The sequence below is a fragment of the Armigeres subalbatus genome, chromosome 3, assembly GCF_024139115.2.
Source record: "Armigeres subalbatus isolate Guangzhou_Male chromosome 3, GZ_Asu_2, whole genome shotgun sequence".
Classification (NCBI taxonomy): domain Eukaryota; kingdom Metazoa; phylum Arthropoda; class Insecta; order Diptera; family Culicidae; genus Armigeres; species Armigeres subalbatus.
Window position 1 is genome coordinate 64,939,461 of NC_085141.1, and position 21,873 is coordinate 64,961,333.

Here is a 21,873-nt window from a genome sequence, read left to right on the forward strand (position 1 = left end):
TCCGAAAGCACACCTGGAGACACCCAAATGGTGAAACTTGCAACCAGATAGACCATGTTCTGGTGGATGGGCGCCATTTCTCGGATGTTATCGATGTGCGGACATTCAGAGGTCCGAACATTGACTCTGATCACTATCTCGTTGTCAGTAAAATTCGATCACGGTTGTCAACTGTATCGAACGAAAGATCACAGCGAACGATGCGTTACAATATCCAGCGATTGTCGGCGGAAGGAGTATCGGCTGAGTACCACCAGAAGCTCGACGAACGGATAAGTGCAATCAACGTTAGCGACAACATCAACGATCTGTGGGAGTCGATCCATGGAGCGGTGAGCACAACAGCACGAGAAGTGGTAGGCACTGCACAGAGGCGACCCAGGACGGGATGGTTCGATGTGGAGTGTCAGAGAGTGACAGACGAGAAGAACGTTGCCAGAAGCCGGATGTTGGTGTCAGGTACCCGATCGAATAGAGATCGGTACAAGGAAGCAAGAGCAGCCGAAAAACGAACCCACCGCAGGAAGAAAAAAGAGTACGAAGAACAAGTGATTAGTGAGGCGCAGGAAAAAATGGAGCAGAACGATATGCGGAGGTTTTATGAGTCTGTCAATGGCGTGCGGAGAAAGACAGCGCCATCTCCCGTCATGGGCAACGACCAACAAGGGAATTTGCTGACAGATAAAACTGAAGTGGCTGCCAGGTGGAAGCAACACTTCGAGACTTTGTTGAATGGAGGAAGTGACGGTGCATCGGTGAACAGAATAAATATTAGCGACGATGGACAAGCTGTGGAGTCACCTACACTAGATGAGGTTAAAAAAGCTGTCAAAGAGCTGAAAAACAATAAGGCTGCGGGGAAGGACCAGCTCCCGGCTGAACTTCTCAAACATGGCAGTGAGCAGCTTTATGAAGTTCTGCACCATATTATGTCGAAAATATGGGAAGACGAGGAATTGCCTGCTAGCTGGTTGGACGGCCTCATTTGCCCTCTGTTTAAGAAAGGGCACAGACTGGAGTGCGCCAATTACCGAGGAATAACCCTCCTTAATTCGGCGTACAAAATTATGTCCCGTATTCTGTTCAACAGATTGAGACCGCTTGAAGAGTCCTTCGTCGGCGAATACCAAGCAGGTTTTCGTGAGGGCCGATCAACGACGGATCAAATGTTTACCCTGAGACAAATCCTTGATAAATTCCGGGAGTACAACTTGCAGACACATCATCTGTTTATTGATTTCAAGGCGGCGTACGATTCAGTGAAACGGAATGAATTATGGCAAATTATGCTTGAACATAGTTTTCCGGCGAAACTGATACGGCTGATTCGTATAACGTTGGACGGATCGAAATCAAGTGTAAGCGTTGCGGATGAAATATCGACGTCATTTGTTACCTTAGATGGATTAAAGCAGGGTGATGCACTCTCGAACCTACTGTTCAATATAGAGCTCGAGGGAGCGATTAGGAGAGCTGGTGTGCAAAGAAGCGGTACCATTATCACAAAATCGCATATGCTCCTGGGATTTGCGGACGATATCGATATTATCGGAATTGATCGCCGTGCCGTGGAAGAGGCTTTTGCGCCTTTTAAGAGGGAGACAGCGAGGATTGGACTCACGATCAATACCAGCAAAACGAAGTACATGGTCGCTGGCAATCAACGTGGGTTCATTAGTGGTGGTGGTAGCGAAATAGTGCTGGATGGTGAAAAATTTGAAGTGGTAGAAGAATTTGTGTATCTTGGAACATTAGTGACGTGCGATAATGATGTTACCCGCGAGGTGAAAAGGCGTATTGCAGCTGCAAATAGGGCTTATTACGGACTTCGTAACCAGCTAAAGTCCCGTAGTCCGCAAACGAAAACAAAACTCGCGCTGTATACTACTCTGATTCTTCCGGTGGCTTTATACGGCCATGAGCAGGGAATCAATTTTTCGTAGATGCGCATACGAAACAAGCGACAAAAGAGAACAAACGACAAAGCTTTGTTTTTGTCGGAGATAATAATGACAAAGATCCGAACATTTTTGTCAGCAACAAGAAAGAAGACAATTTTGTTGCTAACTTTTCATCCCGTTATTTTGCACTATGTCTACAGCAAATTTCGGATTCCTGATATCGGAGTGTCTGCTTTTATAGAAATATTCGAGAATCTTACTCTGATTACTAAAATAGCATCGTATTCAAGGAAATATCAGAGCATGCAAGGCAAACAATTCTTGTCATATTATGTTCGGGTTCTGATAAAGGCTTGTTGCGAGGTGCGTTTGTCAGTAACAAACTCGGTTGATGACAAAAGGTATATTGTTAGGCGTTGCTCGAATATTGATTCCCTGGCCATGAGACATGGACGTTAAAGGAGGCTGATCGGAGAGCTCTCGGAGTGTTTGAGCGTAAGGTGCTGCGGACAATACTCGGCGGTAAACAGGAGAACGGTATCTGGCGGCGTCGCATGAATCACGAATTGTACCAGGTGTATAAAGGGCTGGATATTATTAAGCTTATACAACACGGCAGACTACGGTGGGCTGGTCACGTTGTTCGTATGCCGGAAGAACGTCAAGCGAAGATAATATTTAGTAGAGAACCCGGAAGAGGCCGCAGGCTTCGTGGAAGGCCGCGTACATGATGGCTTTTTGCAGTTGAAGAGGACCTGAGGGCGCTCAATGTTCAGGGCGACTGGAAGCGATTGGCCCAGGATCGAGTCCATGGAGAAGGATACTCCATTCGGCGTAGGTTCATCGAAGAGCTGTAGCCCATCAAGTATCAAGTAAGTAACGGTTCTTGTTAACGACATATAGTTCTGTTTTAAAGGCGGGAGGAATTGTAGTGGCAAAGTCCACTCGGTAGAAAGGTAAATCCTACTGGTTGGGTTCTCATTTCCTATTGCGCCTAAGTGATCAATGTATAGCGTTGAAGATGAATAAACAGCTTATTATAATTTGATTACCAATTGAATTGAATGCCTCAATCCCTCTGCAAGTTTGAAGAAATCCCACATAGTTAAACATTTTAGTAAATACTTCGAAATATCCTCGGAAAATTGTTTGGAATTTCCTCGGGAAATGATTCAGAATTTACTCAGAAAATTGCTCTGAATTTCCTTGGAAATAGTTCAGAATTTCATCGGGAAGTTCTTCGGAATATCCTTGGAAAATTGTTCGTAAATCGAAAAAAATGTATCCTCTAGAATTTGTTCAGAATTTCCAAGGAAAATTGCTCAGAAACTGTTTGGAATTTCCTCGAGAAACGCACATGCATTCACACATACACACACAGACAGACATCATCTCAGTTCGCCGAGCTATAACATTATGGGTCTCAGCGAATCCTATAAAAAGTTTGTTGTTGGAACGAATATCTTCTTCTTCTTCTTGGCATTACATCCACACACTGGGACAGAGCCGCTTCGCAGCTTAGTGTTCATTAAGCACTTCCACAGTTTTTAACTACGAGGTTTCTTAGCCAGGTTACCATGTTTTGCATTCGTATATCATGAGGCTAGCACGATGATACTTTTATGCCCAGCGAAGTCGAGACAATTTCCAATCCGAAAATTGCCTAGACCGGCACCGGGAATCGAACCCAGCCACCCTCAGCATGGTCTTGCTTTGTAGCCACGCGTCTTACCGCACGGCTTAGTTGGGAACGAATATATATAGCCTTTATATAGTAGTATATAGTCGTACTTAGTGTACGAGAAAGGCTAAGAAAGATTTACAACGATGTATGTGCTCAACGGCAGCATATTAGGTCAAGGTTTGAACCATATACCCTATAACAAATTTCTGAATAAAGAAATTCAAATTTGAGAGCGGCAAACCTAATGATAATCAGAGGTCGCATCAACTCAAAGAGCCATTTAAAATAGAGATTTCTTTCGTTCTACTGTCTAATAATAAAAGCTAACAATACAATCATTCATTTTTAACATTTTTTATTTTGTATAATTTTTCATACTAATAATCGTTCTGGTTTTTGAGTGTTATCAATGTGGTTCCTATTCGCTCTCACTTGGTTTTCCCTCTATATGCGTTTATTTATTCAATGAAACTGTTACATAGTTCCATAGTTTGGTTTAAATATACACTTCCCTTTGTCAACGCGGATAAAATGATACATTCTATATTAATTGTAACATATTGAAATGGCGATTGTTTTGCAAGATGTTTATTTTTGTCGACTTTGCTACTTGAAACGCTGTAGAACTTGTCAAATGATAATATTTTCTCATTTTGACTGTGCGCGAAATAAAGACAATAGTAAACGAAAGATAATACCAAAATCGAAACTATCATATGCACCTTTAAACTTTTTCGAAGATATAACAATTCCATTTGCCATTACTCCTGGAGAGTCCAGAAGGGCAATGTTGATGGATTTCAACATACCACTACCGCTTTTACCGAGTATGGGACGCTGTACTGTTCAAAGTCAATTAAGCATCAAACTTCATGCTGTCTTCGAAATATTAAATTTGTTTGATCGGTTTCCAACGTCGGCAATGGCGGCTTGTATGTATTCTAAAATTGGTCAATCACTGTATTTTTGACACATATTTTTATGATTTTCGAAATCCTCTCGAAATCGAAATTTTCGAAAAATCTCGAAATCCTTGTTATTTCAAAAAGTACAACAGTCGTTGAAATAGATGCATTACTATTATAGTAGCTAGTAAGCGGCCTTTATGAAACAAAATGTTAAGTCTGCTTTATTTCGTGTCGAGAAATATTTTCTTGTTCGATTTGCAAACCAGCGTATCAAGAATGCGAAATGTGCTTCGCATTCATGATTCACGTGTCCTGAACACGAATTGAGATACATTTGAATATAACCAACTTTTGTCAAATAAATCTTGTAAATCATGAAATCGATGCCCTAGTATTAGGGAAATTCGTATATCGATTCATGTTATGCCTAAAAATGTGATGCTATTATTGCTGCTTGTATGAGACCGAATAGGACTGATAATGTGTATTATGAAATTTTGCTAACTAGGGAGTATTCTACATATTCTCGCAGGTATACTAGCATCTAGAACAGTTATCCAGCGGAGCGTATATCAACCAACTTTTCCTATATTCTAATGATGATTAGCAGATAAACCGGCTGCTTTCACGATGATAGTTAGATTGCAACATTTATAATTGCCATTGCAAATAGGAGACTAAAACATATACACTCGTTTCCTGAACACTTGAGAACTTAAATGAAGATACACATGCAGAATATCATCCTAAACGCTAATCTAAAACATAAACGGTACAAACTGTAAAAATAGTTTCACTAGAATAATAAAGCTCGGGAAAATAACTTGAATGAGCGAAAATGTAAACTTTCAATTAGTTGGTTCACATTAAAATACAACTCAACCTTAATTATCACCACACGTTTCGTCCGACGCCTATGCGTCTCATTCACAATTTCAAACATGCGTAAAATTGTAAATGGCCAAAATATGAATTCTAACTTAACTAAACAGAAAAATCTTACTGTGTGAACACGAAGTAGAATCAAAATCATCTCATCGAGCATTCATTCTTCGTTCAATGGTTCAGACTCTGAATGCTTTTTCTCGCGCTGCGAATTTCATACATAATGGCGAACTGTTTCATTAGTTAAGAAATGCAACCTTCCTGCTATATGCACTCGAAACTCGCAGCCGAGTCATGCTGGGCTCGCTTCCTGAATTAAAAGTAACTGAAACTCATCACTCTTGTCCGTTTTGCATTGCTCGCTCAAATCGGCAGCTGATGGTCGTCATGATAATTCAATGAAAATGGTTTCACAGCGATAGGGTAGGGGGCATCATATCGAATAAGCATCACCGAATGAGTGAAATTGTGAGGGAAGCGAGAAGCACTTTCGCGGGAACTTAAAATCGCTAAATGGTTTTAAAACAAGTTCATTCCTACTCTGATACACGCACCCGGTCTCGTCATTCTTAACGCTACAATAAAACGAAACGATCTAATCCTTCCGGAAATTATCCATCTCGTTTAGTGCGAATCGATAAACTCGTACAAACACTTGGGCACCTGGCTGTGGTATTCGATGGCGTGGCGCTGCAGGACCCGGGCGGCCAGACAGGACAGACGGGTGTGCTTGAGGGGGTTGACCAGTTCGTGGAGGCGTTGGTTCTGCAGCAGCGATTCGAACGTGTCCCCGTCCAGATTTCGCGTGTCCTGAAATGGATGGTAGGAGAATTGAAACAGAATTTGGGTGATTTGAAAAAAATGCGTTCAGGATGTAACATTTTAAACAATGGGACGAGTCATAAGACGAATTGAGTACTATTCCATTTAAGTCCACCACGGTTTGTAATTTCCACAGATACGTATTTCGACCTCAACAGTAAAGCCGTCTTCAGTGTCTCGTTTTTGATTCGACTCATCCAAGAATTCCCTGGACGCGTAACCAAGACTTTAAAATCTACACACAAACCAAATGGCTGTAACTGGATCATGTTCTATTTGATCCATTAAACCAACTTAAATAACTTTTCAGTTTCAGGTCATTCTAAATTTCCTGAAGTATTGGTATCAAGGTCTCCAATAGCTTTGCGAGCAAAGGCATTGGATTGCCAATCCGGAGATGGCAAGTACGATTCTCGGTCCGGTCTAGGATGTCTTCGGGTTGGAAACTTTCTCAACACCCTGAGCATAGTGTATCCATAGTACTTGCCACACAAGATACATACTCATGCAATGGCGGGTATAGAAAACCTTTCAATTAATAACTGAGAAAATGCTTATATAATACTAAGTTGAAAAGCAGGCCAAGTTACAGTAGGAACGTTGAGTCATTGAAGAAAAAGAAGAAAAATGGTACCCCGGAGACGAGCCAGCCTCGGGCTGAAAGTCTCCTTAATAAAGTCAATAAAAAAAAAAAAAGAAAAAGGGTCTTAAGGTCTACACGCGTAGTAAAAGCACTGTTTTCTCTTTTACCAATCCAAAAATTCCCTTGAGTACATGACTTAAGTTCTACGCGCGTAACCAGTAGTCTTGTGATCCATGGAAAAAAAATTGATACGCCTTCAACTATTGTTGCATCCCACTTCAACCAAGAATTCCCTGAATTCAATTTGGTTCAAATGGTCTCTAAGAGCTTTGATTTCTAAAAGGGGCAAGTAGATCTTTTGTTACGTGTATTGACCGTAACGCCTGAACTCCAATTCTTGGAATTCAAATCGAAAAAGTTCTGTTTTTTTAAAGATTGGCCCGATTTTGAACGAACATCGGGTGAATTTTGCAGGCCGGTGCACACGAGCAGCACTTTTCCGGTTTGTGTTCTCGATTTTAAAAATAGTTAGAGCTTTCAAAAAATATGGGTTCTTTGGGAAAGTTTACCTTAAATAAATCAAAGAAACGACTGGGACAATAAAACGAGTTACAATTTTTGACGGGAAAGGTCAGTTCCTTTGAAAATTCTTTAAGGAATTCCTTCAAAGATTAATTCAGGATATTTCCACCCCGTTTTATGTACTTAGCCTTAGCCGTGCGGTAAGACGCGCGGCTACAAAGCACAACCATGCTGAGGGTGGCTGGGTTCGATTCTTGGTGCCGGTCTAGGCAATTTTAGGATTGGAAATTGTCTCGACTTCCCTGGGCATAAAAGTATCATCGTGTTAGCCTCATGATATACGAATGCAAAAATGGTAACTTGGCTTAGAAACCTCGCAGTGCTTAATGCTTAAAGTGGAAGTGAAAACTAAACTGCTCTGTCCCAGTGTGGGGATGTAATGCCAATAAGAACTTTAATATCTGTCGCCAAGAACAAAAAACACGTCTATATATCAAACCCTTCATATACTCAGTGGTGTCTGGGCGTTTTGGGACAAGTAGAGCATATTCTAATGAAAGTATCTGAATGTGACAGTCAGTGGACGGACTTCGGTGCTGTACGGATTTTGGCTCCCCACGGTAGTTTACAATAACAGATATTGACCATATATCTAAAAGTAGGATGAATGTTAATACGATTAAAGTATTCACTTTTATGTGATTAGTTTTGGATCTCAAAATAAAGCGGAGACTTTTGACATTTTATTCGTTAGCCATAACTTCTAGGCTTCTAGGATTAAGCTCTCCTTAGCCTAGCGATAACACGCGCGGCGACAAAGCAAGACAATGCTGAGAGTGGCTGGATTATTCCCGGTGCCGGTCTAGGCAATTTTCGGATTGGAAATTGTATAGATTTCCCTGGGCATGAAAGCATAGCCTCATGGTATACGAATGCAAAAATGGCTTCGAAACCTTGCAGTTAGTAACTGTGGAAGTGCTGAACAGTAAGCACACGTATCCCATGGAGCCCCAGTTTAACTCCGCCTGCAGAGATGAGAGCATATTTTTACACTGTGGAATCATATGGAAAATAAATTTTGCTGTCAATCAAATCAACATGATAACTAAATTAAATATCATGAGATTTTTAATGTGATATGAAAATGAGTATTCGATTCGATTATTCTCATGAGCATTCATAACAGCAACAACATATAGACTGTTTCCGAAATTATAAGAAATAGACGGCAAATTGGAATGCATGTAATGTTCCATGAAAATTTCTTTCAGATCTCTAGATCAAGGATGTTAACGATCATTCAGTAATTTGCGTTCGATCGTTTAGTAGTTTGTCAATAACACATTCCAGAAGCTGCATTTCAAAATACACTACCCGCCAAAAGTATGGAAGCGCAAAAATAAGTATTGCAACACCTGCTTTGAATATTGCAACACTCCGAAAAGTTTAGCATCACTCCGGAACTAACATATTCGTGAAGATTTATCGTCGGATCCTTTACATTTAGAATGGTGGAACCTTCTACAAAATTTATCACGGCGATAAGTGCATTGCGAAAGAGGACAATTTAGCTCTTTGGAGTGCCCTGGCCACCAGGTAGACCGCGGATTATCCGGATTCTGAACCACGTGTAAAGTCACCGCTTAATACATCTATTCATTCTAGCGACATGCCAAATGTTCATCATCTTTCGTAATCGCAATAGGACAGAAAAATCAATGCTGATTGACGCTTGCTTGACCCTTGGCGTCCTCCCAGTGGTCCTCCGGGAGTTTCGGAACATCCGGTAAAGTGGTTAAATTTTGAAATTCGTCACAGAAAGCTGCGACTTTTTCAAAGCCGATTGTGGCAGAATTATCAGAGCAAAATCAATGCAAGCATCACTCATTGACCCCAGATGGTTTCCCAGTGGTCCTCCGCAAATTCCGGAACATCCGATGAAGTGGTCAATTTTTAAAATTCGCTCCAGGAAGCTGCGACTTTTTCTAAACGGTTTGAGGGAGCATTGCCAGAGAAAAATCAATGCAAGCATCACTAATTGATCCCAAGTGGCCTCGTATTGTTCCTCCGGAAGATCCGGGACATCCGGTGAAGTGGCCAATTCTTGAATCTCGTCCTAAAAAGCTGCGACTTTTTCTAAGCCAATTGTGGCAAAGTTGTAGGAATTCCTCCGGAAGTCCTTCTAGGAATTCTTGCGAAAGACTTTCCAGGAATTCCTTCGGAAGACCTTCCAGGAATTCCTTCGGAAGACCTCCCAGGAATTCCAGGAATTCATTCGGAAGTTACTCCAGGAATTCCTTCGGAAGTTCCTCCAGGAATTCCTTCGGAAGTTCCTCCAGGAATTCCTTCGGAAGTTCCTCCAGGAATTCCTTCGGAAGTTCCTCCAGGAATTCCTTCGGAAGTTCCTCCAGGAATTCCTTCGGAAGTTCCTCCAGGAATTCCTTCGGAAGTTCCTCCAGGAATTCCTCCGGAAGTTCCTCCAGGAATTCCTTCGGAAGTTCATCCAGGAATTCCTTCGGTAGTTCCTCCAGGAATTCCTTCGGAAGTTCCTCCAGGAATTCCTTCGGAAGTTCCTCCAGGAATTCCTTCGGAAGTTCCTCCAGGAATTCCTTCGGAAGTTCCTCCAGGAATTCCTTCGGAAGTTCCTCCAGGAATTCCTTCGGAAGTTCCTCCAGGAATTCCTTCGGAAGTTCCTCCAGGAATTCCTTCGGAAGTTCCTCCAGGAATTCCTTCGGAAGTTCATCCAGGAATTCCTTCGGTAGTTCCTCCAGGAATTCCTTCGGAAGTTCCTCCAGGAATTCCTTCGGAAGTTCCTCCAGGTATTCCTTCGGAAGTTCCTCCAAGAATTTCTTTCGGAAGTTCCTCCAAGAATTCCTTCGGAAGTTTCTCCAGGAATTCCTTCGGAAGTTCCTCCAGGAATTCCTTCGGAAGTTCCTTCAGCAATTCCTTCGGAAGTTCCTCCAGGAATTTCTTCGGAAGTTCCTCCAGGAATTCCTTCGGAAGTTCCTCCAGGAATTCCTTCGAAAGTTCCTCCAGGAATTCCTTCGGAAGCTCTTCCAGAAATTCCTCAGGAAGCTCCTCCAGAAATTCATTCGGAAGTTCCTCCAGAAATTCTTTCCAGGAATTTTTCCGGAAGATCCTTCACCTTCCAGGACTGCTTCCGAAAGTTTCTCCAGGAATTCCTCAAGAAGTTCCTTTAGGAATTCCTCAAGAAGTTCCTCTAGGAATTCCTCCAGAAGTCCCTCCGAATTCCTCCGGAAAATTCCTTAAGAAGTTCCTCCATGAACTACTCAAGAATTTCCTCCAGGAATACCTCCGGGAGTTTTTCAGGAAGTGTACCGGAAGTTTCTCCAGGAATTCCTCCAAATGTTTTTCCGTCCGTTCTTCCAAAAATCCTTGAAATTTTTGCAGGAATTCCTCCGGAAATTCCACTGGAGTCCAAAATTCCACTAGGACCTACTCCAGAAATCCCCAAAATCTCTACATAAATTACTTTGAGAACTATACAGAAATTTCCTCTGAATTCGTTTCTAAATACACATGGAATTCTTTTAAGCCCACCTATCTCCGATCTCCGATATTTTATCCTGAAATTTCGCATTCCGCTTTCCGCCAGAAAACCGTTTGGAAATTTTTAGAAGTTCTTTCAGGAATTCCCAGAAATCACCCAGAAAACCGTTCACGATTTATTTTCAGGAAATACTCTTGCAATATTATAAAGAAGTTAACCTGAAAATACTCCCAGAAATGCTCCACTTTTTCTTCCACAAGGAGGGCTTGTATTCCACAAGGAATTCTGCCAAAAAATGACCAGGAATTTCTGCGGAAATTACGTGGAGAATTGTTCCAGATATCCCTTTATAGATTCGTTTCGAAATTCCCCCAAAAATTTCTCAAGGTATTCTCAAGAAAAATCCAGGAATAGCTCCTGGAAATTCCCTTTCCAGAAAGATTTTACGATAGAATTTTTATGCGAATATCTGAAGGAGTTCCTAAAAGAATTCATAACGGAATTCCTGAAGGATTTTTTTAACAACGTTCTTAAGAAATTCTCGAAGATATTCCTGATTTGAATTTGAAGAAATTTTTACAAAATTGTTTGAAATAATTTTGGGTGATTCCGATTTATAAACTATATCGGAAATGAGATTATATTCTGCATCATTAGAAGTGGAAAAATGTCATATGAACATGGTGGAAAATATGTATTTCTGACAGGAGTTAGACGAAACTGGAAAACTGAACTTGACTTTACTGTTAATGCTCTTTTGGAAAAAAGTTCGAAATCCATAATCCTATTGCCTACAATAGCCATCGGCGTTGTAAAAAATATTTGGACGTGGTAAATTTTCATACAATTCATTTTGATGGTGGCGGCGCACAGGTCTATTCCTGAGGACCACTCAGTGAAATTTTGCTTTCATATTGCTACATCTAACTTACGAGGGAGGATTACTAAGACGAATTTATAAAATGGACCACTTCACCGAATGTTCCAGAACTTCTAGAGGACCATCCGAGGAGAACGACTGGTTGTTATATTGAATTAGCTCTGACATTTTTACAACAAGCGATTTTCAGAATGTTGCAGCTTTCTGAGTTGAATTACAGAAATTTTCCACTTCTCCGGATATTCTAAAGCTCCCGGAGGATTACTAGGTGGCCACCAGGCGTCAATGGGAGATGCTCGCATTGATTTAACTCTGGCATTACTATTACAGTCAAACCTCTATGAGTTGATGTTCTATGACTCGATATCGACTCATGGAGGCAAAATATGCCATATTGAAAAAAAAATATTCTGGGTTACTGTGATAATCCCTTCAAACAGATTTTCAATGATTTTCTATTCCACGTCTCGATATTTAAACGAGTCTTTATTATCGACTCATTGAGGTTTGCCTGTACAAACGGTATAGGAAAAATCGCAGTTTTCTGGGATGCATTATAAAACCATTAAATATGACCACTTCACTAGATTATCCACTGGTCAATGAGTGGTGCTTGCATTGATTTTGCTCTCACAATGCTACCACAGACGTTTTAGAAAAACTCGCAGCTTGCTGGGACGTAATTTAAAAATTGACCACTTTACCGGATGTTCCGGATCTTCCGGAAGAACACTGGGAAACCACTTAAGGTCAATTAGTGATGCTTGCTCTGATTTTTCTCTGACAATGCTTCCACAAACCGTTTAGAAAAAATCGCAGCTTTCTGGGACGAATTTAAATAATTGGCCACTTTACCGGATGTTCCGGATCTTCCGAAGGAATACTGGGAGACCACCTGGGGTCAATTAGTAATGCTTGGATTGATTTTTCTCTGACAATGCTTCCCCCAACCGTTTAGAAAAAATCGCAGCGTTTTGAGACGAATTTAAATAATTGATTACTTTACCGAATATTCTGGATCTTCCGGAGGAATACTGGGAGACCACCTGGGGTCAATTAGTGATGCTTGCATTGATTTTTCTCTCACAACGCTTCCACAAACCGTTTAGAAAAAATCGCAGCTTTCTGGGACGAATATTAATAATTCACCACTTTGCCGGATGTTCCGGATCTTCCGGAGGAATACTGGGAGACAACCTGGGTTCAATTAGTGATGCTTGCATTGATTTTTCTCTGAAAATGCTTCTACAAACCGTTTAGAAAAACTCGCAGCTTTCTGGGACGAATTTAAATAATTGACCACTTTACCGGATGTTTCCGGATCTTCCGGAGGAATACTGGGAGACCACCTGGGGTCAATTAGTGATGCTTTCATTGATTTTTCTCTCACAATACCTCCACAAGCCGTTTAGAAAAAATCGCAGCTTCCTGGGACGAATAATAATAATTGATCACTTTACCGGATAGCGTTAGCGTTAGCGTTAGCGTTAGCGTTGTTACGGTATACTTCGTAGATTGGACACTAGTGATACTCATGTTTCTTATGGAATCCTTATCCAGATTGCTATCGGAAATCAAGGTGGGGAGTTACCCTTGATTCCAATCTAAGATAAAAATGGCATAAGCATGAGGATTACTACTCCAACCACGCCCATCTTTACCGTAACTAGGGATAGGAAAGGAAATGTTGATGTAGAACTTACTTAACGAGAGGCCCCGACTTGGCGACGCCCTCATAAGTTCTACGGAGTTGGTGGTTTAGTAGGGTAAGGTAGGTCATGGAGGTTTGCCTCAAGCTGGCAATTCGACCCACAGACTATGTTGTTTACCTGTTTTATTTAAACTCTTGCCAGCCGGCTGTCGAAAGAGGATGCTAATATCAATTTTATTTACAGTTTATTCTTTAAATGATTTACAGACGATTTCTTAACCTCAATCTATCAACAGATATCCGTTGCACAAATCTCAACTTACCAACCTTGTCCTTTCTTCTCAGTGAGCAAAACGATTCTTCTAGGTTCATCGAATACAAAATCAAACCATGCCTTTTAAAGATAATTATACTAAACATTTTACAAAGTTTTATTTCAAGTATTTTCGCGATTTCTGATATAAAATTCAATAGCAAACAATCAAACAAAATTAAAGTATTCTAGCTAAATTTTACTATTTTGGTCGAGCATGGGTCAGCCGCCTGACATAAAATAATAACGTGTGCTAATCACTAATGATACTAAACGATTTAACTGAAATTAGGCATTGTTCCCGCTTATCATTTTAGCACCGCCAGGGGAACTTGGCCAGTACCCACTGCACTTTTCTTTCCCTTTCCACAAACAATTACCATCATTTGTGATATTTCAACGGAATTTTATTGGGAATTCTGAAAAGGCAGACAATCAATGCAGTTAGATTGCCAGGTAATACGTGCACATCGTAGCACTGGTGATGCATCACAATCGTATATATACAGGAGTATATGCACTATATGATGACATTGACCGGAAGATTAGATAAGCATTTCCCCCCAATAATTGATCACTTTACCGGATGTACCGGAACTCCCGGAGAATCAGTGGGAGGCTACCACTAACTGGTCAAGCAAACGTCAGTCAGCTTTGATTTTCCTGTCATATTGCGATTACGAACGATGATGAAAACCGCATCTCGCTGGAATGAATGCATTTATTAAATTGTGACTTCACACGTGTTCCAGAATCCGGAGCATCCGGATGTCCACCCGGTGGCCAAGGCACCCAGGGAGGTAAATTGACGTCCGGCCTAATGCACTTATCGTCGTGAACAATTTTGTTGAAGGTCCCATTATTCTAAATGGAAAAGATCCGATGGGAATATGGGAGTTCTGAAGTGATGCTAAACTTTTTTGGGGGTGTTGCAATATTCAAAGTAGGTGTTGCAATACTTATTTTTGCGCTTCCATACTTTTGGCGGGTAGTGTATGTTGTATGGTGGACTTCTAGTGCGAAGGTTTTTCTACAACTCTGTCTAATGGTTCTTTACTTCAGGTTGTCAGATTCAAAATCATGAAGAAGGGTAATGCAGATGCCAAATCACGCTTAGGTCATTTTGATACATATGCAGTAACGGTTTCCAAAATGTCCATAAAATCCATACAAAATCTTCCCTTAATGCATCTTTGCCTCTCCAAAACAGTTTTGAAATCAGGTGGGACTTAAGGATTTGTTCTTAGAACACCTTCAGAAATTCTTACTAAAATGCATTTTGTGTATCAGTGGAAAGTTATTTAAGAATTTTCTTTGAACTTTGGTCTACCATTTCCTCAGAACTTCTCCAGAAACGTTTAAGAATTCTTTGCGAACTTCTTTAGGAATTCCTATGATGAACTTCCGTGGGAATTCCTGGAGAAACTTCCACATGAATTCTCAAAGGAATTTCCGGAGAAACTTTAGAAGGATCTTATGGAGAAATTCTTGGAGGAAGCTCCAGAGGAACTTCGTAAGAAATTTACGAAGAAAATTCCGGATAAACTTTCGGAGGAATTCCTGGTGAAACTTCCGGAGGAATTCCTAGAGGATTTTTCGGAGAAATTGCTGGAAGAACTTCCTGACGAATTCCTGGATAAACTTTCGGAGGAAATTCCTGGAGGAACTTCCGGAGACATTTCTGAAAGAACTTCCGGAGGAATTTTTGGAGGATTTTCCGGAGGAATTCCTGGAGGGCCTTACGGAGCAATTCCTGGAGGAACTTTCAGACGCATTCCTGGAGGAACTTCCGGAGGAATTCCTGGAAGAACATCCGCAGGAATTCCTGGAGGAACTTCCGGAGAAATTTCTGTACAAACTTCATAAGGAATTCCTGGGTGAACTTCCTGAAAACTTCCTGGGCAAACTTCTGGAGAACTCCTATGCGAACTTCCGGAGAAACTTCCACAGGAATTTTTGGACGAACTTCCGGAGCAATTTCTGTACGAACTTCCGGAGGAATGCCTGGAGGAACATCCGGAGGAATTCCTGGAAGAACTTCCGAAGGAATTCTTGGAGGAACTTCCGGAGGAATTTCTGGAGAATATTCTGGAGGAATTCATAGGCGAATATCCGGATGAATTTCTGAGTTACTCCCGGAGGATTTTTTGGAAGAACCTCCGGCGTTCAGGCTCTTCTGAAAAAATAACATAATATTTTTTAATTTATAAAACAAATTTACACCGCGCCAAAGGCGTGACGTCGCCATCGCTAACAAAATTTCAATCGGTGCACAGATCTAATTGGTATCAATTTTTCAAGGCCGTTACTGCTAAAATTCAAAACGTTTTGCGAATTCTAGTATATTACTGTGGTTCATGTCAAATATTTCCTTATAATCATCTGATATCCTTGAACTATGCAGGATGACCTTAGCTTGGTGTAAAACATGCATTACGCTACTGCATGATTGTAGATCTGATGACCTGAACTCAAGAACGTTTTAGATGGCCTTACGTGCATTGAAATGCATAATAAGAACTGTTACATTTCTTGACAGGCATCTAAGGGTCTGTCGAGAAGAACTTTGATTGATGCCGAGGTAATTTTGGAGGTCTCTGCTACACATGCCCTACGAGCTATAGGGTTTCTTACCCCATTCCCGGCCTAACTTGCATACGACCGCATTATTTAATTGATATTTATGACAGGAAGCAACTTTTCCTGAATTTTGTGGGCTGTATAATACTGCATTGAGGTTCGTTTCTAAATAAAAATAGCTATCCGTGCTATGTGTTCAAAAAAGCTTTTACAGTGAACGTTCGCTAATTGGGTTTTTTCTAGTTGGGGCGTTCTTTAGTTGGGGGTTCGCTAATTGGGGCGAAACCCAATTAAAAAGCAGCTAAACGTCAGAATCTGATGTCAGAAACGCGTTGACGTTTTGTTTCCGTGTTTGGCGGGATCGATTTTTTCTGGCGCGTAAAATTTTCCTTTGTTCAACGCAAAAAGTAAACAACATTGACGCTTGTCAAAACGCCCCACACGGATAAATATAAATATTCTAAATAGCTTAAACTTTAATCTAAAACCATATTCCGTCTATCCACTCATTCTAATGATTATTTTTAAGGTAAGCTTTTCAATGCTTAATCTGCGTTTAATCATTTGGAATGCTTATTCCCTTTCAAATATACGCGAGGCTTCTTTTTTGACAGGTTTGTTGTTCCAAGATAGAAATGAAAACAAAAAATCAAGCGGGATGAAAGCGTAAAATACCAAAAGCAAAAAAAAAATAGATCGCTTTAGGAGCAATTGTAGTTATGAACAGGGGAATTTCGGTTTGAATTTTTGCAGCCTAATTGTAACTTGAGTACTTGCTCACAAGGTGCTTGGGTATTATATGGGAAAACCAATTGTATTTTTGGGATTGCCAAGGAGAACGCCACAAATTTTACTAGCCTCGAATATCCCGAAAAGATGGTACATCCCACAAAAAAGACGCCAAATTCCGCACAAGAAATGCGGTAATGTTTTTTCAGATATTCCGTCTTTTCGGCAATCTTCGGTTTGGAGAATTTCTGTCGCCCCTCTCGCGGATTGCTTTTTCGATTCGGTGGCACTCCGGAACAAGTGTAATAATGCGTAGTTTCGGAGTTATCGCCGACTGTGCAAACACTGACTCAAGCCGGACTGGAATGACGACATATTGGTTTAGAAAATCCCCTGGAACAACCTGAAAAAAATCTCAAGAAATATGGCTTTGATACGACCTACCTTGCTGAACGACAAAATGATAATGAATATTTTTCTCAAGTCTCAATATTAACACTGTGAGCTTGTTAAGCATTCAAAAGTTTATTTTTCATAAAATCATTGCAATGCTTAAAAAGCAAGCTAAGCTGAATTTATTAATAATCCCTGTAACAAATAAAATTTGTAAAAGCTTCAGAAGGAATAAACAGTAAGCTAAATAGCTTAATTCATTTTATCCGTTAGCGAACGGCATTCGCTAGTTGGGGTGAGGTCGTGCCCCAATTAGCGAACGATCACTGTATTTGATTTTAATTAACGATGTGCAGCACTCATTTCAGTCATAGCGATTTAATTTCCGGCCCACTTCCAAACCAGTTCCCGGCCTAAGTTAAATTTCGATCAATCTCTCAACTTATTGTTGTATCAGCCCTACGAACGCACCCCGAGAATGATGAGAGATAAAGAGTAATCGTCAGATATACTCTATCGAATAAACGATGATCGCAGTTGATTTGCGACATCCAACTTAACAACATGTGTTTTAATTTTAACTCCTCTTGCAATTCGTCGTTTGTCCACCTCCGGTTATATGCAGTATCTCGGTTATTACAGTGGCGACGAGGATGAAATAGGCGTTTATTGTGCGTGCACTGCGCGCAATTATTTTGTATTTTCACGACCGCCGGCATTGGTGCTTTTGGCGTGATTTTTTCCGGAGTAACTACTTAAGTTGTTTGGTGAATAGTGTTACCGCGCAAATTGGACTATTTTTACTTCACAATTTTAAAATGTTTGCCAAAGTAGTTTTGAATGTTTTAGTGTATGTGTGGGAATAGCATAGCGTGAAAAATTGCTTTTGCGTGTGAAATGGCGCTAATTATTATTTTATAGTGAAAACCTCACAAGGTCGACATTTGATGTGATTTTTTGCTTCGTTTGGCGGGTTTTGCATGATTTTCATCTGATCAATGCTCTGCGTGTTTGCCCGTTTCGGTTTGTGAAGCATTTGTTTTTCAACACTATATACATTTTTTTGAGAAAGATTTTTTTGTGTTGTAGTCACGTTATGATATGTTCGTATTTTTGTTATGTTTTTTGCATTTTTTTGGTATGACGTAGATTACCATGTAATTTGTACATTTTTGTTTGTGATAGAGAAAAGCACTTCTGTTGTTTTTATATTGACTCCAAAGAATAAATGTAGAATCCTTAGCCATTAGTTACGGATAGAGAGAAATAATTAAAGCTGTGCTTGATTTTCTTTGTGCAATGGATGAACACGACTATTGTTTCTGGTGCTCAAGGAAGAATGAGCGCCATGGCCATAGCTATTACGAATGGACAAAAAGATATTATGTGAGAAAAACGCTTTGGTTTGTATTCGCTTGTGATAATCTTATACCTACAATACGTAGGAGAATATTTAGGGATTTAAAAAAAAAAAGTTTTGTGGATATTTTGTATGTATTTGTGCTTAATGATGTTTAAAATGACGATAAGTTGACAAAATAGATATTTTAGAAGTCATTATATTATTATAACTTTATTGTGTAATAAAAGATGTAGTGTATATAAAACATAATTTACGAGTAAATGTCTTCTCTGAGACTTCCTACGTATTGTTCTGTTCTGAAATTGTAAATGCAAACATCTAATTGATTAAGTAGACATAGGCAGAAAACTAAAGGGTGTAGGAGTTGTTGTATCAGCCCTACGAACGCACCCCGAGAATGATGAGAGATAAAGAGTAATCGTCAGATATACTCTATCGAATAAACGATGATCGCAGTTGATTTGCGACATCCAACTTAACAACATGTGTTTTAATTTTAACTCCTCTTGCAATTCGTCGTTTGTCCACCTCCGGTTATATGCAGTATCTCGGTTATTACACTTATTACTCTCTTTCTCTCTCTCGGAACGGTAGAAAATGCGACGTAAACAAAAATATGCACGTTCCACGACAACAAGATGCCAGATGGTACTATTCATAATCATTTTTATTTGGTTGAGAAGATATATTTACTCATCCAAATTTCTTCCAAATACTTAAAAACAATATTTTTTTCACCTTTTGAAATCGAGAGAATTATAAATAACATGATAGCGTCAACGTATTAGACAATTTTCCTATTAACGATGAAAGATCATTTTCATAATCCTGGCCTTTTGGCAGCACGGTGCGGCTAGAAGTTCTTATGTCGAGGTGAATTTTTGTTCGGTTTGAGAATTCATTTTAAAATGTATTCTAATATGTTTAAATATTGTCTATCCGGAATAAATTTATACCGCTTTTTATACCGAAGTTGGATTTTTCTCCAGATACAGGCAACTTTCCCAACTTCGGAAGTAGTGCGCTGGATTCGCCTAAAGATGCGCTAAACAACGCATCAATTAGTTTGACAAATAAAACTTCGGAAGAAAGTTCGGTTCGGAAGTCCCGACTTCCGAATTCTAACTTGGTGCTACGCCGACAATAAGTTCTAGTGAAACGAACAAATAAGAATAATTGAAGTGCGTGTGTTTAGAATTATGGTGTGGTGATTAACAGCTTCTAGCAATGGTCGTATCGAACATTGTGACGATTTTCAGGTAGGTGTTTATTCGATGATACCGTTTTGTAAAAGTGGAAAAAATCACTTCGGCTCAGTGGTGTGGCATCGGAGAGCGAAATTTTGAAATCTACATTTTTATTTTCTACAATTGGATCAATTACGAGTAAAACAAGTGATTGAAAAATGTTGAGTATTGTGAAAAATAAATGGGAGACTTTTTAAAAATTATCAACCATAAACCTACGGCCTCCAAACAGTATAAATCATTAGTTTTCTGTGCAGTGAGCCGGGAACCGGGTCCATAGGCCCAAGTAGTGATTTACCTTACTTCAGAATATTTCGCGAATTCTAGAATATCACTGTGGAGCACGCTGAGAACTGTCACATGAATCATTTGATATCTGTGAACAGCGCAGGATGTACTCAGCGTATTACCTTTTTCTTCTACGGTAGAATTTAAGACCTGAACTCATGAATGTTTTGGATGAGTTGTAATGTCTCCAATGGTATCCTCAACATATAAAACCTGATTGCATTATGTCTACAGTTTTTTGTAATATTTGTCCCTCCTGTCTGGCACAATTTGGTTAGTTTACGTGGCAAAATTTCATGAAATATGACCATACCTCTTAGATAAGGAATATAAGGTTTTTAATATCGGTAATTACAGTAAAAATATAACTGGGAAACGTTCAATCTCATTTCTAATTTATTCGTATATACAAACACAATCATAAGAATTATTCATAAAATGTGATTACTAACGGTAAAAAGTTCATGTTTTTGTCTTAATTTAGTTAAATAAAAGGTGGCGAAATTTAGAACATCAAATTTGGTGATTTCAATTATTGCTACTGGCGAAGTTCCTTTCACAGTTCTGAAATTTAAACCTGAGTTAATTTTTGCCACCATCATCAGCATCGGTTGTGTTCTTCTTATTTTTACTTGGATTCGACAGATTTTCTGAACGCGCAATACGTGTTGCCTAAGCTCAGGGCGTTAGTGAATTGAAGTTCAAACCACCATTCCAAGAGGACGAGCAAGGGGTGGCGAAAACTAGATCATGGGGGTGGCGAAAATTAAAAATGTGTGGCGAAAATTGAATCAGAATACTTGCTAATTAAACGGTATATTTATATGAATTAACAATAATTTATCATCATTATTAAATCAGATGTGCTAGAGAAGAACTAGTTTTACATAGTAATACCGAAACCTCCCCAATAATTAGAATTCTGCGTCAATTTTAGAGATAAACGTAAGTTTAGTGTGGAGGAATATAGTGCTTTTACCCTATAATGACCATATGCAATGGATTAAGTGTGGATATTGATGAGAAATATGAAGAAAGCACTTGAAACTGTGTTCTGCAAACACCTCAAAGCCGTGTGAAGGAAAATATCCTAAAACATGACTTATATTCTATAAAATCTGCAAAGCTCGATAATAGAAGAAAGTAGACAAGATAATAAGCTATACGTAGCCAAAACTTGTTCAAAATTTGAAAAAAAAAATCAAAATATTTAAGAAACCAAGTGTGCTTATAATTTCTGGAATAGTCTATATTTTGGTTGCAGGTTTCTTTTAATCTTCGTAAATACAGGGCTGTTACAACCAAATTTCAATCCGCGAAATTTGCGACTAACAAAATGAAATCCGCGACTACAATAAAAAAAGTCGCAACCCACAAATGGCCTCAAATTCAGCCAAAATACTTAAATGCTATTTCAGTCAATTGAAGGGTTTCGAAGCCTGCGATTGTATGAATTTGATTCTAGTGTGATAAGCACAACGACTCAGAACTAATGGTAGAACAAATGGAAAGCCGCCAGTTTGAATTCTACACATCCGACATGAAATCGAAAAATCGAAAAATACCAGGTGCCTCATTGCGCATCTCGATACAACAGCTGTTTCGTATAACCG

General features: G+C 39.7%; 1 protein-coding gene across 1 annotated transcript in view; it reads right to left on the reverse strand.

Annotated features, from left to right (window-relative positions):
* Nucleotides 1-3,923: 3,923 nt before the first annotated feature.
* Nucleotides 3,924-21,873, reverse strand: part of LOC134223860 (protein fem-1 homolog CG6966) — a 230,596-nt gene continuing 212,646 nt past the window's right edge. Inside the window, exon 8 of the mRNA XM_062703074.1 lies at nucleotides 3,924-6,188. Coding sequence (XP_062559058.1) covers nucleotides 6,003-6,188 — 186 coding nt within the window. The 3' untranslated portion in view covers nucleotides 3,924-6,002. The remainder of the gene's footprint in view (nucleotides 6,189-21,873) is intronic.